The 16,846-nt window shown below is 33.2% G+C and overlaps 1 protein-coding gene across 3 annotated transcripts in view; it reads left to right on the forward strand.

Moving 5' to 3' along the window:
• Positions 1–7,864: 7,864 nt before the first annotated feature.
• The window catches only part of LOC144968305 (centrosomal protein of 290 kDa-like), a 51,025-nt gene continuing 42,043 nt past the window's right edge, over positions 7,865–16,846 (forward strand). Inside the window, exons 1-10 of one of the 3 annotated variants that reach the window (XM_078906531.1) lie at positions 7,865–7,967; positions 9,473–9,589; positions 10,494–10,632; positions 11,345–11,400; positions 12,194–12,337; positions 12,569–12,622; positions 12,934–13,086; positions 15,606–15,719; positions 16,138–16,296; positions 16,627–16,749. In XM_078906531.1, the coding sequence (XP_078762657.1) occupies positions 9,497–9,589; positions 10,494–10,632; positions 11,345–11,400; positions 12,194–12,337; positions 12,569–12,622; positions 12,934–13,086; positions 15,606–15,719; positions 16,138–16,296; positions 16,627–16,749 (1,035 nt within the window). In that variant the 5' untranslated portion in view covers positions 7,865–7,967; positions 9,473–9,496. Of the gene's footprint in view, positions 8,026–9,472; positions 9,590–10,493; positions 10,633–11,344; positions 11,401–12,193; positions 12,338–12,568; positions 12,623–12,933; positions 13,087–15,605; positions 15,720–16,137; positions 16,297–16,626; positions 16,750–16,846 lie in introns of all 3 variants that reach the window. The other 2 variants (XM_078906532.1, XM_078906533.1) reach the window with 2 other exon arrangements.

A 16,846-nucleotide genomic window follows, 5' to 3' on the forward strand; every position in this document is an offset into this window, starting at 1 on the left:
AAGTTGTATCAATTTTGAAATAGATATTTCAGTTGATGGCTCGTATTATCTCTTCTTCATCAAACAATAATCTTCATGCTAGTCATTTTACAGCATCTTTTTGTTGTTGTTGACCTGTTACTTTCATTTTCTGTTTTGATGTTTGTCTATTACTATTTTTTAAATTTTAGATTAAAATATGTCTGGGTTTTCCTTCAATTTTCTTTTTTTTTGTTAATATTACGCAAAAAATAACAATAGTATTTGAAATATATAACCTTCGGTTGTCATATCATTAAAATTCTCTATCAGAGTGATTATATTAAAAGGAAAAATAGAATAATGATCTCGGAAATGGAAAAAAAAAAGGTGATCTGTTTCATGTTGAAGAATATTTTTATTTAAGTAGTTGACACTCTAAGATGTTATCTCATTGTTGTATTCTATCTTCTTCAGAATGAAAAGCAATCAAAATCCTCTCTTTTCTATGTCTGTTTGAAATGATCATCATATAAAATATCAATTCGATGTTGCTGATTTTTCTTCCATACAAATTGTTTGTATAATCTGTGATAGACAATGTAAAGCTAGTTAAGTTGGTGCAAATTGAAGATACGAAGTTTGTTGTTATGTAAATTTATCATGGGAAGAACTCACTTCGACATCTTGTCAGTGGACATTCCATATTTTGCCATGTTTTTTTTTTTTTTTTTTTTGTCACAGATCATGTTCTTAGTTCTTGAAATTCCATAAATATGGGCGTTTTGATTTGTTTGATGCTGAATCTTTACTGGTGAGTCTGGATTCTTTCAAACAATGATTTCTCTCACGATTCATATGAATATAACCAGAAGTGAAAATGGTTAGGTTTGCGGTTATGTTCAGAATATTAATGGGAGAAATTATTGCTTGATTGAGTTAGAGTAAACTTGATCCCTTCATGTAAAGGCTAACTCACACCATTTTGAGTGTAAAAGATGTATTGTTGAAAAATGAAATAGTGATTTTTGTGTTGCCATATCAATGTTTCTATACAGTGTACATTTTTATTTTTGTTGTTGTTTTTTTTTTTTAGTTGCTAATAAAGTGTGATCTTATTATTACAATTTTTGAAAAATGAATATTTATTCAATGATTAAAATACAACTGTTTATTTAATGGTTATGTCTTATTATTGATGAATCGTTCCTCTTGTTTATTTCCTTATGTGTTGTGAGTTGATTTCCTTTGTCTCTATGTTAGACTTCGAGTACAAGAAAGATGCCTAAAAGGCGACTGTATAAAATTGAAATTGGTTGAAACTAGAGAATGCACTAAATGAATATGCATATATTTTAAAAAAAAATAATATTTACATTTGTGGGTTTTTTTATTTTTTTTGTTGTTATTTTTTTGGAATTCTTGAAAATTTCGTTTTGTACTTGAATATGCTGCGCAAAGAGTTACTGTGTTGTGTTCAATTTAGCCCTGTGATTTTCATGATATGCCTTTATTTTTCCAAATGATTTGTTCATGGATATTACTTTTGAAGCAGCCAAGTGGTTAAGGTATTGCACTGTGACTTGGAAGGTCCTTTGAAAAGGCTCTTTACTCACATTTTCTCCATGTACTCAAGAGTAAAATGATTACCTGGCTATTTACAGCGTTGTCTCTCTCCCCCCAAAAATTGTAATCTCGCCTAACAAGCATCATGTCTTGTTCTTACATTTTAAGACTTGTTGTTAGCTAGGGATGGGATCCCTTGTAAAGCACTTTGAGCATGTTTAGTGGATATTGCTCTATATAAATGCTCAAGTTTTAGTTACACGGACGGGTTATATTTTACTTTTGAAATCTAATTTTTAATCTTCTGCATTCGGTTTTGGTTGCCTCAAATGTTTTCTCAGGATTTTGCATTTTGATTTTGAATGGCATCTACAGGTATTGAATTTTTAATGGCTTTGTGACTGTTTCAGTTGTGTAATAAACATTTCAATCTATTGTTTCTTATCTTTTCAAGTTTAAAAAAAAAGAAAATGAATCACTTCATGTTAATTTTCTTTGAATGAAATGATCTTTCCTAATACAATCTGCTGTGTACATATTATTATGCATGATGTCAAGGGATAGCATATAAGTATGAAATAATGTGAATATATTTTCAATGATCTTTGATATTGAATCAAATTATTGTATTGAATTGTTATGTATCATGATGCATCATCAGTTATATGTTTTTATGTTCTAGTGATGCGTATATGAAGGTCAAGTTGGCCAAATTCAACAGATTCTTACTTACAGATCTGTTAATCATCAAAACGATATCACTATTATTGAATTATCTTTGAATTTAAAACTATCATTGAATTAGAATGAAGTCATGTATTTGTATTGTTGTCGTCAAGGGAAAATTGGCAAATCCCAAATTGCTCTTTAGACAGTCACTGACAGGAGGTGTTTGTGTTAGAATCAGACTTGATGAAAACCTATAGAAAATGTCACAATATAAGCGTGTCCAAAGTGAATATTATATCATCCTTTAATTTAAAAAAGTCACAAGATTTTCGTAATGGACATTGATTTGATCACATCATTGTTGCCATTATTTTAAAAAAATTCAAATCGGTCATCTTTTCTATTTCATTATTTCCCCTTCTTTAATGACAGTTTTGTTGTTTGCAGCCAATCCCTCCCCCTCCCCCCCCCCACCACATACACACACTCCGATGAGAAAAGGATTTAAAGAATAATTGACAGAAATCGTCCCAAATTATGGAGCTAAGCCTCTGTAGAAAGTATTAAAGAAAAATGGGTATAAACTGCTTTTAAAAAAAATTATAGCCAGTCAACTTTTTACTTCCAATAATGTGTGATTATGATGATCCCCAACCTGTCAAAATGTCGTAAATCTACACATTAAACAAAAAGTCACCGTTAAATATTAGGAAATTTTGATAATTTAAGGCTATCTTGATAAGTGAAGTTCTTAAAATCAAAATGAGAAAAATTATGCTCTGTATTGGCAGGGCAGTAAGTGGTGCTTGCAATAGACATTTCCTTAAAAAAAAGTTGTATTTTTTTTTTTTTGTCTTATTTTTCTGACGCATTAATTCACACAAATTTTTATTTGTTTTTTTGTTTTTTAATATATTAATCCAGCGCTTTCTCCACCTTATTCTTGTTTTCAGACAAACATCCATTTACATATTTGATTGTCTTATTCAAAATGTTCTAACATTTTTTAAATTTTGCATTCAAATAAAGTAACCAAAAATAGTTGTATACAGTACTTAAATCTGACAGGTCTGTTGCCAGTCATTACAATCACATGGCTACCATTCGTCTAAAATCTCAGATTATCATTGATTGCAGGTGGTTTGTATGTTGTGGACAGAGTTCGATCTCCAGGGTTTGAGTTTGAAATTGATTCATCCACTCAATTATTCATTCATTCCTTTATTTATTCTTTCTTTCGTTCATTACTCTTTCACTACTGGATTTGTGTCATCCCTATTGGGTTATCTTCTTATCCCCCTGTAGGTTAAAAGTTGATCCCTCTCATTTGGCTTCATTATTATCCAGGTGAGACTGTTTGCCCTGGCTGGAGTATTTTGCCTTTCGGGGCTTTTGTACAATATTTTGGGACTAGACAGTGTTGTTTGATTCCAAATTGGCCTCCAATTTCAGGTTTTTCTCTGATAGAATGAAGAAAATAGTAATGAGTGGAATTGGGTAACCGACCTCCATGGGCCAATGGGATCGACATTATTACATCTACAATATATTTTGCTGGGGGTGAGACAATCAAATTGATTTATCTTTTTATGAGACTTGTCTTTCTTTTTCATGGGTAAGTTCGGCAAATTCCATCTATTCTTATTTGGTTGTTACATTATCTTCATTTTGCTGTTGCTGAAAGGACCTAAAATATGTCGAAACGATCTCTATTGCCGCTGTTTGGTCTCATTTTCTTAGATTTTTTGTGCTGCTATGTGGTCTTGTGGTATGGCACTCGCTTTGGGATGAGTACATCCTGTGTTCGAGTCCCACTCTGAGCGGCACATAGTTGAGTCCTTGGAAACAGCTCTTTACTAACATTCTCTCACTGTACTCCGGTGTAAAATGACTACCTGACCATTAACAGCGGTGTCTTTGTGTTGCAATATCACCTAACAGGCATTATGTTTCATCCATGTTAAGTGTTGCTATTGGCAGGGGACCCCTTGTAAAGCGCTTTGAGCAGGTTGCATATTTAGTGATATCCCGTAACATAAATCCTCAATTTTTTTTTTAGTTCAGTTCTATGCTGCTGTTTATTTCATTGTTGGTGACATGTTGATGTCAATAAAGTGTGGGGACACAGCTCATCATAAGTATTTTGTGTACATGTGTAATGTAAACATTGTGGCAATTTTATTGACGTTCTCATTTGGTTGAAACATCATAAAAATTTTCAGCTATGGAGTCATTGTTATCTAATCCAGATATTATTCTTAATTGTTTTTTATCTATGACGAATATCTCCCATTAATTTTATTTTATCACATTTTGCAACTCATATGATATCAACTCTATCATAGTTATCGTCTTTGTTCTTGTTCTTGTCACGTGTCTCCACCATCGCCATCATCATCATCATCGGCGGCGGCGTCTTCGTCACCATCATCATCATCATCATCATCATCATCATCCTCATCCTCATCATCATCATCATCATCATCATCATCATCATCATCATTACAACGCCATCATCATCAATACCCCCACCACCACACCATCATCATCATCATCATCATCATCATCATCATCATCATCAAATCAACATCATTATGTTTTAACGAGGGGTGTATATTTGATTATATCAACGTTGTATAATGTTATCGATATGGTATGATAAATAAGTGATTCTAGTTGATTAATTGTTATACTCGTAATGATAATTTATATTGATAATTGACCTTAAACCCTTGTACACAGTTATTGCCATTGGCATTATTTAATAAACTATTTGAAATGCATCACTATATTTTTGATTTTTTTATATTGATCAACATCTCTCTCTCTCTCTCTCTCTCTCTCTCTCTCTCTCTCTCTCTCTCTCTCTCTCTCTCTCTCTCTCTCTCTCTCTCTCTCTCACTGGGTGGGGATCCTGACCTCCCATAGCGGGCAGGGAGGTACATACTATGTCTTCTATCCCCCTATGTCTGTTTTCCAACATGCTTTCTGTCTTTGTCTTGGAGTGAGATTACTTGGTTTTGTCCTGGCCCTGGCCGGATACCTTGACTGGGAGGGAAACAGTCAAATGTATAGTTAGTTTTGGGAGATGATATTTTTTTCCTTGTAAATCATCCCTCTGTTATGCACTCTATTATATTTTATTTATGTATTATATATGATTTGTAAACATTTGAGTGTGTTCCTCTTAGTGGGGACCTGTGCTTGTGTCTGGATGAGACTTTTAGGTGATCTCAATTTAAGTACACTGATAGTGTGCTCTTGGAATCTACATCTGTTCCCTTTTGAACAAATCCCCTTTGTCTGCCTTATTCTTGGATGCTTTAATTGTAATTCTAGAACTTTTTACTATCCCATTTTTTCCCTTTTTACTGGCGCTGATATGACCTTAATGTGTTGCAAGCGCCGTAAAACCCTCAAAAAAAAAAACAAAAACAAACTCTCTCTCTCACTCTCTCTCTCTCTCTCTCTCTCTCTCTCTCTCTCTCTCTCTCTCTCTCTCTCACTCTCTCTCTCTCTCTCTCTCTCTCTCTCTCTCTCGTTTGAGTTCCTGACCTCCCATAGTGGGCAGGAGGCACTGTCTCTTCGATCCCCCTAAATCTGTTTTCCAACATGGTTTCTGTCTTTGTCTTCGAATGAGATTACTTGGTTTTGTCATGGCCCTGGCCAGATAATCCGGCTGGGAGGGAAACAGTCAAATGTATAGTTAAGAGTTTGGGAGATGATATTTTTTGTTTTGTAAATCATCTCTCTGTTATGCACTGTAATATTTTTGTTTTACATCCCTATATGAGTTGTAAACATTTGAATGTGTTCCTCTTAATGGGGACATGTGCTTGTGTCCCAATGAGATATTTAGGTAAAATCAAACTAAGTAAAATGATTCTGTGCTCTTGGAATCTCCATCTGTTCCCTATTTGAACCAATTCCCCTTTAACTGTAATTCTAGAACTTTTTACTTTCCCATTTTCTTCCATTATACTGGCTCTGATATGACCTAAATGTGTTGCAAGCGCCATAAAAACATTAAAACAATGGGTGGTTTCCTTACCTTCCACAGTGGGCAGGGAGGCACTCACTATGTCTTCTATCCCTACAAGACATGAGATTACTTGGTTTTGTCCAGGCCCTGGCCAGATACTATAGCTGAGAGGGAAACAGTCAAATGTATAGTTAGAGTTTTGGGAGAAGATATTTTTAGTCTTGTAAATCATCTCTGTTGTGCACTGTATTATAAGCGGGTGGTTGGATGGGAGCATCACCCTTGAATCATATACCTATGATGTTCGCAGGGGTGTACGATCCGATAGTGATGTCGTTTCTTCTTCTCTTTACTAGCCTATCCTGCTTCTTTGGTTTGTGATTGTATTTTTGACAGGGGATATTTTTTTTTCCCTGTAAATCCTCTGCCTGTTTGTTCTTGGTTATTTATAATTTAGCTTATGATATCTTTAGGTTATGCTTTTGATTGACATTTGTACTATTTTTGTTGGATTGCTTGTTTTTTTGTTTCAGCGGTCTCTCATATAACCTCAATTGTGTTGGAAGAGACCTAAAGCAACAAACAAACAAAAAAAGCACTGTATTATGTTTTGTTTACATATTATATATGATTTGCAAACATTTTAGTGTGTCCCTCTTATTTGGGACCTGTGCTTGTGTCTGGATGAGACTTTTAGGTGATCTCAAACTAAGTACACTGATAGTGTGCTCTTGGAATCTACATCTGTTCCCTATTTGAACCTATCCCCTTTGTCTTACTTTTTTTCCTCGTCCTTTTTTATTGTACATCTAGAATCTTTTCACTATCCAATTTTCTTCCTTTTTACTGGCGCTGATATGACCTAAATGTGTTACAAGCGCCGTAAAAAACACATCCCCTCCTCTCTCTCTCTCTCTCTCTCTCTCTCTCTCTCTCTCTCTCTCTCTCTCTCTCTCTCTCTCTCTCTCTCTCTCTCTCTCACTCTCTCTCTATATATCTATTTATATATCTACTTATCTATCTATCTATCTATCTATCTATCTATCTATCTATCTATCTATCTATCTATCTATCTATCTATCTATCTATCTATCTATCTATCTATCTATCTATCTATCTATCTATCTATCTTTGTGGGCAGGGGGTCACTTGCTGTGTCTTCTATCCCACTACCTAGATATTTGAGTCATGGCGCCTTGATTTAAGTGTCTCCAACTGGAGGAAATCTTTCGCTCATCTGCACAGTCTCGTCTTGTCACAAAAGTCAAGCAATGTGAAGCGTGGTAAGTGGCTGGATGGATGACAGTGATTGTGGAAAATTCGGGTCCAGATGTTGTGTCCTTGGATAAGGCACTTTACACGCATTACCCTACTCGATTCAGATACTAGTTAGTACTTGGCTATAGGCAGTGACTGATATTGTAGTTAGTACAAAAAGGACTCCTAACAGGCGGCTAGTACTGTATGAAATGGAAATATGGTTCCATATGGTCTGCTGTGAAAGAGGTAGGCACCTCCACCTAGCTGAGAGGAAATAAAAGCATACTATTCTAAAGTGGATTCGATAATTGACACTGCCATTATTTCCATATAGACGGTCTATTATATTTAAAAAACAAAACGTAAATCAACGTCACAGCCATTCAAAATCTGCTGTAAGACCTTACGAGTTTTTCACCGATTTTGTGTACGGAAACAATTTGCTTAGCGACAGAAGAATGGCGGACGAGCAATGGACGCCGTTGTCAACAATGTAAATTGTGTCGCTATTTGTAATGCTCAGAATAAACGGGTACTTGTTGAATTGAAATAATAGATTCAACCATTTTTGATATGATTAAGCTTTGCAGGTGTATATCAATAATATGATGAATACAGTCTTTCAGTTGATATATATTATGCTCACACCACACTATCTTCATGAACTCATGAACAGACTTGTTTTGATTTTGATTTGAGCAAATTCAAATATCCTAAAATGATTTCACGTTTGCTTCTATTCTTTGCTATTTAATTGAGTAAACTTTTCACTTGTAGAATTTATATTTATCAACGTTGCCGTTTGAGATTGTTTATAATGTGTCACTATCTTAGCGTTTAAAAGTTAGAATTTATCTCTGGAGCCGATTTACGATTTTGAAATAGAAATAGAAACTGTCGGAAAATTTGAAAAGAGATAATTTGTAATGTGTAATGTGATGAACGGTATAATTTGTATAGAATAACGCAAATACTCATTTACAATGACGCTGTAACGCTTTATATAAGTTCGGAATATTCCAAATACGTCCATAATTTATATCGCAAACGGTGAGGGAGGCCTTCCGAAAGCTCCTCGTGTTAAGGGGAATAACCCAAATATTCCATGAACTAATCATTAGAAAAAATACAACCTAGTACCTTTAACTAACCCTAATAGGAAAAACAAACACCCCATCATCTTTACTAAGTCTTATAACTAACCCTAATAATTGAAAAAAATCCCCCGTTCTCGAGCTTACCCCTTAGAGAAAAACAAAACAAAACACAACCTAGAACTGCTTTGTACTGCCTTTCAATACTTCACAAATCAAAATGGCGACCGAGAATCAAAACAATGGTCAAATTAGGAAATTTTAAACTTTCACAAATCTATCAAGGGTTGTTCTTGAGTTTTTAAAATGCTTCTATATGATCATAAATTGAATAAATAAATTCCTGACAAAAGATCCACGGTGAAAATACAAATTGAAAGAAATGCTAGGACGAGGAGCTTTAAGAAGGTCTCCCAACAGTGAATATACGTAGTTGCTCACCTTGAATTAAAATCAAAATTTTATTTATCCGTAGAAAGAAACAAATTGGTTCCATTAGTAATTAATACCAGCTATATTTTGCGTCAACATTTATGGTCTTTATTTTGTTAGGATTGTAACGTGGCAGAACTATTTGAATATCTCCCGAAATAGTAAAGAAATTAAAATATTTAGAAACTGTACATAAAGTAAATATATGAAACATTTAAAAGTAAAAAATATTAAAATACCCTCCCAAAAGCTATCAATTGTTGGGATATAAACAGATTGGGATTAATAAAGAGAACTTTACATTTGTTTATATCCCTTTATTGCTCTGTATAAAAGGCTCACTTACAATATAGAGTAATATATTTGATATTGTTTATTTTGTTTCTCATTTATTTGTCTATTAGATTAATATTAATTCAAGGGCAAAGTTAATGCATTAGATAAGTATACGTGACAATTTGAAAGATTTTATGTCACTGTGTACTTTTTGTGTGTTTCCCTTTCATTTCAGATTGATTGAGACTTAGTTACCAAGATGGCACCCATAGACTGGTCATCCATTGAGAGTGTCAGCCCTGCTGACATCTCTGATGACCAGGCTGATGAGCTATTTGAATTGATAAAGGATGTAAGTGTTGAATGGCTTATGATTACAAGTTAAAAATTCCTTTTCCAAATGCCAGATATATTTGGAATTAACTTGAAAATTTAGACATAGGACCCTGCAAGCTCTCTCCTTACTGGCCATTTCAATTTTTTTTCAAGGAAATTCATACTTCTACCAAAAAATCTCAAAAACAATGTCTCACATTAAAAATAATGTTGTTCAGAAGAAGAAAAAAATCAACTCTAATAATGCACAGAAAAATATGAAAAAAAGGATGGTAGTTATATTCTAACTTATGCGATGATTTTACTATAATTAGGAGAAGGTTAATCTCTTGAATTGCATTCTAATATTGCCTTTCATTGCCCTGCATGTTAAGCGTTGCTGATCATTTGGGACTCCTTGTAAAGTGCTTTGAGCACATTTAGTTGATATTGCGCTGTATAAAAAAATGTTCAAGTATTACAACAGAAAATTCCATTAAAATCAAACATCAATTATTTCATTCTGATCCAAAAAGAGATGTGAAGAGCTATTATTTAATGTTTCTAAAATGATGTTGTGTAGTTGTAGTCTAATGATATGACTCAACTTATGAACTGTAGGTTGATTGTTCAAGTCCTACTGTGGATGGTGCAAACAAAAGAAAAGATCTTCCTCGCCAAAATCAGATGTTAGCTGAGAATGTATTGCGTTTTCTCTGTTAAAAAGAAATTATTATAGCCTTCTGGTGGGATGTCTTGTCCTGTATGTTCAATGTCACCATTGGCTTAGAATCCTTTGTAAAACACTTTGAGGACATCAAGGGGATATTGTGCTTTATGAAAGTACACATTTTAAAGCAAGTCTGTAAAAAAAAAAAAATAGATGGATGATAAACCACGATATGTTTAAATGTTCATTCTCTACAACTCTGTTGTAACAGGGCAAGGCAGATGGCTATGATGCTGCCAAGCTTCTCAAGCTGTTTGACATCACCAAAGCTGTCATGGTCAACAGGAACAATTTGCTGGAGGACGCCATGGCAGAAGCTGAGGCTGAGGCTAAAAAGGCACTCAAAAAAGGTTTGCCCTTTTTCCTTCGTCATCCTTCATCTCATCTCCAACTCATCATCTTTCTCACCAACTCTCTTTTATCTTTTCCTCAATTATTTCTCTCTTACCCTATCTCCATTTTCTCCATCAAAACCCTAATAAGTAGTTATCTTAATTTATAAGTCCAGTAGTCTTAAACAAGGGCATAAATACTTATTCTCATTTTTTTTTTAAATGTCGATTTATATGAAAACAATGAAGGGTACAAGGGTATCCTTTTATCATGACCACGGCTACCTGAATTTGTGCTATATATATTATTATATTTTCATTATCTCAATTGCAATGTAATTTATTTGTTCAATTTCCATTAGTTTTCAACCTGAGAGAATTGATATTATGATTGCCATCTCATTGTCATTTTTATTTCTGTATATATCGGTTGTAGTAATCGGTCTGACTGATTTAAATTCACAAGGAGGGGAAGAAGCCTATTTTCTCTTTCAGCAGACAGAAATAATGAGCATGTAGGGCTTAATAATGTATCAATTTTTGATTGATGAGTTGTTGTGAATGCCAAAGGTGAGGGGATATAAAGTGTTTTTATTATTTATTTATTTCCCATGGCCCCTAACAATAATCATGAGCCATTTATAATGCGCTTATTAAATACACAAGGGATCATATAATCAGAATTATGGACATCACATTATTAACATTTATATTTCTTTCATATTTTTAGAACAAGAATTGAAGAAAGAGAATGAGAAGTTGGAAAAGCAAGCAGAGGAAGTAAAAGTAAGTATTTTGTCTATTCTAAAATGAAAACCTTTGCATTCTGATAGATTGGAGCACTTGTTCCCAGATTTTGATGTTAGATTGAATTTACATGCTTTTTCTCTCTCATACATTAAAGTCAATACAATATACAATTTTATTTAAAGCTACTGTTGTTGTCATATTTTCCCTAATCCTTTAACATCATTTAGCTTTACCTTATTGTGTTCCTGTGGTAATGCAATCTGGTCTTTGACTCACATCAGGACCTAAATTAGAAAGAACATTTTGCACACAGCTTCCTTTGCAAATCCAGTAGTGATTGGGTAGCTGGGTCTCTTAGATATGATGGAAAGTACCTTGTGACTAGAGTCCTATCCAAAAGGTTGCAAAATAATTAACTATACAAGTTTGAAAGTTTTTGAAAGTGTATTTAATTTTAGGCTTTCGCCAATAAATTGTAAAATTTGATGGCAACATACCTGAAAGTGAAAAAAAAAAAGGTAAATGAAACCAAACAATATAATGATTCCATAAATAACTACGAAATATAAAACAATGGTAATACCAACAATACTTTTAATAATAATAATAATAATGACAATAATATTGATTATAATAATAATAATAATAATAATAATAAATAATAATAATAATAATAATAATAATAATAATAATAATAATAATAATAACATTGCACAACAGTAATAATATTAATAATATAATACAAGAATAGGAATTAAGTCCATTTCTGTGGGTTATTTGGTCATCTCTTTATTTCTTTGCAAAACTAATGTTGTTGTTTAATTTTCAGAAATATGGTCCTGATGGAGGATCCAGAGACACTCGTTACCTGCGAGAACAAATTCGAGAAATGGAGGAAAGCAACGATCAGATGAAACAAGAGATCAAAGATTTGAATCGAGATCTCAACTCAGAGAAAAGAGCTGCTGAAAAGGTTTCATTTTTTAATCTTTTATTTCAAAATTAAATATTCAAAATAATACATGACCTCATTTCATAATATTAATTTCCTAAGTTCTCATAAACTGAGTTTTGATAACTTAACAATTCCTGATATTCGAATTTTATTAAGGGGAAAACTTATATTTGTACCATCTTATATATTGGACCCAATTCAATCATTGATTTTCAACTTTTGACTATTTTGCTACTTTCATCATTGCAGTACAGCGAGAGAATCAGTGAGTTGGAAAAGGAACTGAAAGACACCAGGGAAGAGGTAAGGCTTGGCATATTTTTTTTATTCTATGGCATGTAATTTAATTTCATGAAGTAAATTTAAAGTGCTATGTATTGGTGATTTTCTATTTTTAAAAATTTTAAATGTAGAAATTTGTAATGTTTTATTGCAAATGATATAATTATAACTGTTTAAAAAGTATTTGTATATTTATAGTATGTTTAATCCATGATCTCAAGCAATTTCTTTTATAACCAAATAATTTCTCATATGAAAATCGCATCCTTGTTGATTTTTGCCATTTGTTGATTTAGATTATAATGTTGTGTTTTGACCTTACCATCACATAGAATGACCAAATGAGACAGGACATCAGTGATTACAAGATGCAGATGCAGACACAGCGAGACAGCATTGTCTCCAGGCGTGGTGATGATGCAGAGTTCAAGGAAAAATTGGCACGGAAAAATAGGGAGTTGGCTGAAACAATGGAAGAACTTCAGGTTTGTAAAAAATATAATTCACAGTGGTTTACCAGCGGATCACTTAGTTGAGATGCCAGGTCAAGAGGTCACTACTCTCCACCTCTTTACCTGCGCTCTGGTATGGCACGTGCCTGCAGTCAGTGAAGCGAGTAGTCTAATTGGTCTGATAAATAATGGCATAACCAAGTGACAACTATCTTAAATGTAAACCTATTTCACTCATGTTATAGATTGAAATCCCCCTCACACAGTGGACTAAATATCATAGATATCATCAGTATAATTCTTTCTCAGGAAGACAGCAAAGTAGACTCATATTTTCACTACATTTATCATTTAAATCAAATGTTTCTGGAATCCCTACAACAACAATCAGACGTTGCAGTTTATTATTATTCACAATAGTACATAGTACAAACCGTCTACTTTCTGTTGCACTAATGTTAATTCAGTTCAACAAATATGTAACAAGTGTAGGGGTGGGGTATCAAATTTCACTGGGAATATCTAGCAGTCTATGAGATGTCTAGGCTATAGTGGGTGATGAATTTGGACCAGTTACACAATGTAAACAATGTCGTAATCATTTCCTGGACTCCCCACTGACCATGGAACACTACTACACTGATTCTACAGTTTTATCATTAAAAGTTCCCACGAATATGGTAAAGGAATGAAGAAGTCATACTTATTGTAGTACAGGAACGTATAATATATATATATATATATATATATATTATATATATAATATATATATATATATATATATATATATATATATATATATATATATATAATATATATATATATATTATATATATAATAATATATATATATATATATATAAATATATTTTCACACACCTCTCTCTGCAAGTAGCCCTATAATAATAGTTCTTAAAGACACATCTGTTACTGATTTAAGAAATATGAAATGAATGGGTTTGTTTTATTCATGTCTCTGTTGATTGGTGTGGGAAGGTTTTATTCACCAGCTGCACTACTTGTACCCTGTGAATATTGAGAATAATGTCTGAATATCTGTTAATTCCTAGAAGGTGTCACTATTATTTTCTCTATCTTGGCTATGTTTGAGTACTCCCCCCCCCCCCCCACTCCCCCTCTTCTTATTTTCCCCAGTCAAACTTGCCTTTGTGGAATACTATCTGTACTAACTGTTGATGTTATATCGTTGTTGTCAGTGATATGAATTAGATGTAGTGTGAATGTGATGCATTTCTCTTAGCCTGTCTTTTACGTTTGTATGTGTGTATATGCAGGATGTATGTGTGTGTGTGTGTGTGTGAGAGAGAGAGAGAGAGAGAGAGAGAGAGAGAGAGAGAGAGAGAGAGAGAGAGAGAGAGAGAGAGAGAGAGAGAGAGCGGGGAATGCCTTTTTCTACCATATACATTGCTTGTATAATCTACTACGCCACTGTGATGGTGTTGTTTGGTGTAATGATGATGGTTTTGTTTCTATTTGGAATAGTGAAGTAAAACCTACACACACAATATATTGATTTATATGTTCTTTAGGAGTGTGTTAAATTGTTTAATCCCCTTATCTCCATATCTTTTCAATACAATACAAAATACAAATGAAGAGAACATACCAGATGTCCAGCCGTTTACATTTATGACCATTAAAAACGTAGTTAAAATGTGTTGAATCATAAAATGAATGTTTTACTTTGTGTAATAATATTAAGACTGGACAAAGCATTAATTAGTTTTAAAATCCAACGTCTGATTTTAAAGATTTGAATTTTTTATTGTCCGCACAACAACAAAAATATTTTAAAATAGTAGGGATATTAAATTGCTTATAAAACCTATCAGAATAATCACAATAAAACGAAAAAAGAACCAACAAAACAAGTGAAAGTAGTACTGTCTGTTCCGTAAGTTAATATCATTGTAATGTAAGTGGTCATCTAGATATGGTGTTATATTACATCACGAAAATGTAATACTTTGCGGCTTAACCCTAAAAAAGGGGAATCCCCGTCCAGGTAGCCAATTTTACAGCATGCAGCTGCTGTTGTCAGTCACTTGCTGGGTTCCAGCAGTATAACTAAGTGATCCGTTTTATGAAGAAATAAACTGCTGTGAATTGCATTATAAAGATAGCTATTTAAAAACGACTTACTTTTAATGGTTTGAATATGTAAGTATTGACTTTTTCCAGGTCCGAGTGACTTTCTGATGCAAGTTACTTTTCAGGCCATGGAATGATTAACACTTACTTTTCAGACTGAAAGTGTGTAACTAAATTACAAGATTTAAATAAGCTTGTTCTGACTTAAAGGCTATTAAAGTTGTGATTATCAGTCCTAATAAAATGTATGTGATATGTCTCGTATCGTTCAGTTTTGTTGATCTATGGTGAGTTTTTGTACATTTCTGTAATACAATTTACCAATTGAATTATTTGCTTACGTGTAGCATAAGAAATGACAATTAATGATAAATAGGTGGATAATTTATCCTTATAATTGTTGATAAATTGTTCACCATAATTATGACTTTGCTATTTCAGAACATCACAGATGCAAATGACTTGCTTCAGAAAAGATGTGAGGACCTCCAGAAAAACCTGGAAGATTCGATCCAGCAGATGGACAAAATGTCTGAAGATTACATCAAGTTGAAGGTGGGTTATTGACATTGTTGGTTAGCATATCCTTAATCTTTTACATATTTCCTATTGGTTTACAATTTTTAAAAATTTGAGTAATTTCAATTATTCTATTCTGTTTTCATTTTTACCATAGCTGATTACCAAATGGCTTGGGTACCCCAGGTTGCTGATAGACAGATTTAGAATTTATTATTAAAGTGAAACAAATTTGCTTATTTTTTAAAGATTTCACAGAGTTAGTATTTTTTTGCTTTTATTTTTAAAAAAATGAGTCAATAAGTTTGTATGGCCTATGTTCTACTGGCTTATTTTCAAGAAAGGTATGAGTCAATTATACTCTGTGTTAAAACCACAACCTAAAGTTTGAAAATTTGATAAAGAAAATTTTTGATTAAGTTTAGAATTTTTTGCATCTATCAATCCTTCCCAGAGTGTTCTCCAACAAAGTGACACAGTTACTGATGCCTTGAGAGAGGAGAATGAAATCTTGAAGAATCAGGTGCAAGATTTGACAGAGCAGGTCCAGTCTAAAGGAGAGGCAGATGACGCCATTATGGTCGCTGTTAACCAGAAGGTGGATGAATGGCAGGTAGGTTAAATGGTAAAGGTCATTTATGAAACTTACATTCGAAACAGATGGGAATGTTGATGGGTTGGTTTTCTCTCTTTCCTTCTGATTTTTTCTTTTATTACTTTTATTTTAATTCTCTAATTTTCATTTTCAAACACTTTAGACTATATATGTACATGATAAGGTTTCAATTTGAATGACATCATCTGGTAATGGTAATTTTCATATTTTATGTCATACTGTTTGTATTTGCCAAACGGTGAAGTTTAAAAATCATATGGTCTTTCTGTACAATTTCAAAATCAAAACATGTCTATGATTCAATTTATCATTCTATTTATCATGTAGGAAATCATGGGACAGAAAGACATACAGGTTGGGGAACTTCAAGATGAGCTATTCCGCATGAAAGAGCAGCTGATTGCAGCCAATATGGATTCTGACAAGGCCTCTGTGTCAGCGCTCAGCGAGGTGAGATTCCTTGGTTTGGTAGAATCGAAGATATTAAACTTATGCCTTTGTGTGAGAGAAAGAAGAAAACCTATAGTTTGATAACTGTGGTATCAGG

This window comes from Berghia stephanieae, chromosome 3, assembly GCF_034508935.2.
Source record: "Berghia stephanieae isolate SIO BIC M18660-M18661 chromosome 3, UCSD_Bste_1.3, whole genome shotgun sequence".
NCBI classification, from domain to species: Eukaryota; Metazoa; Mollusca; class Gastropoda; order Nudibranchia; family Aeolidiidae; genus Berghia; species Berghia stephanieae.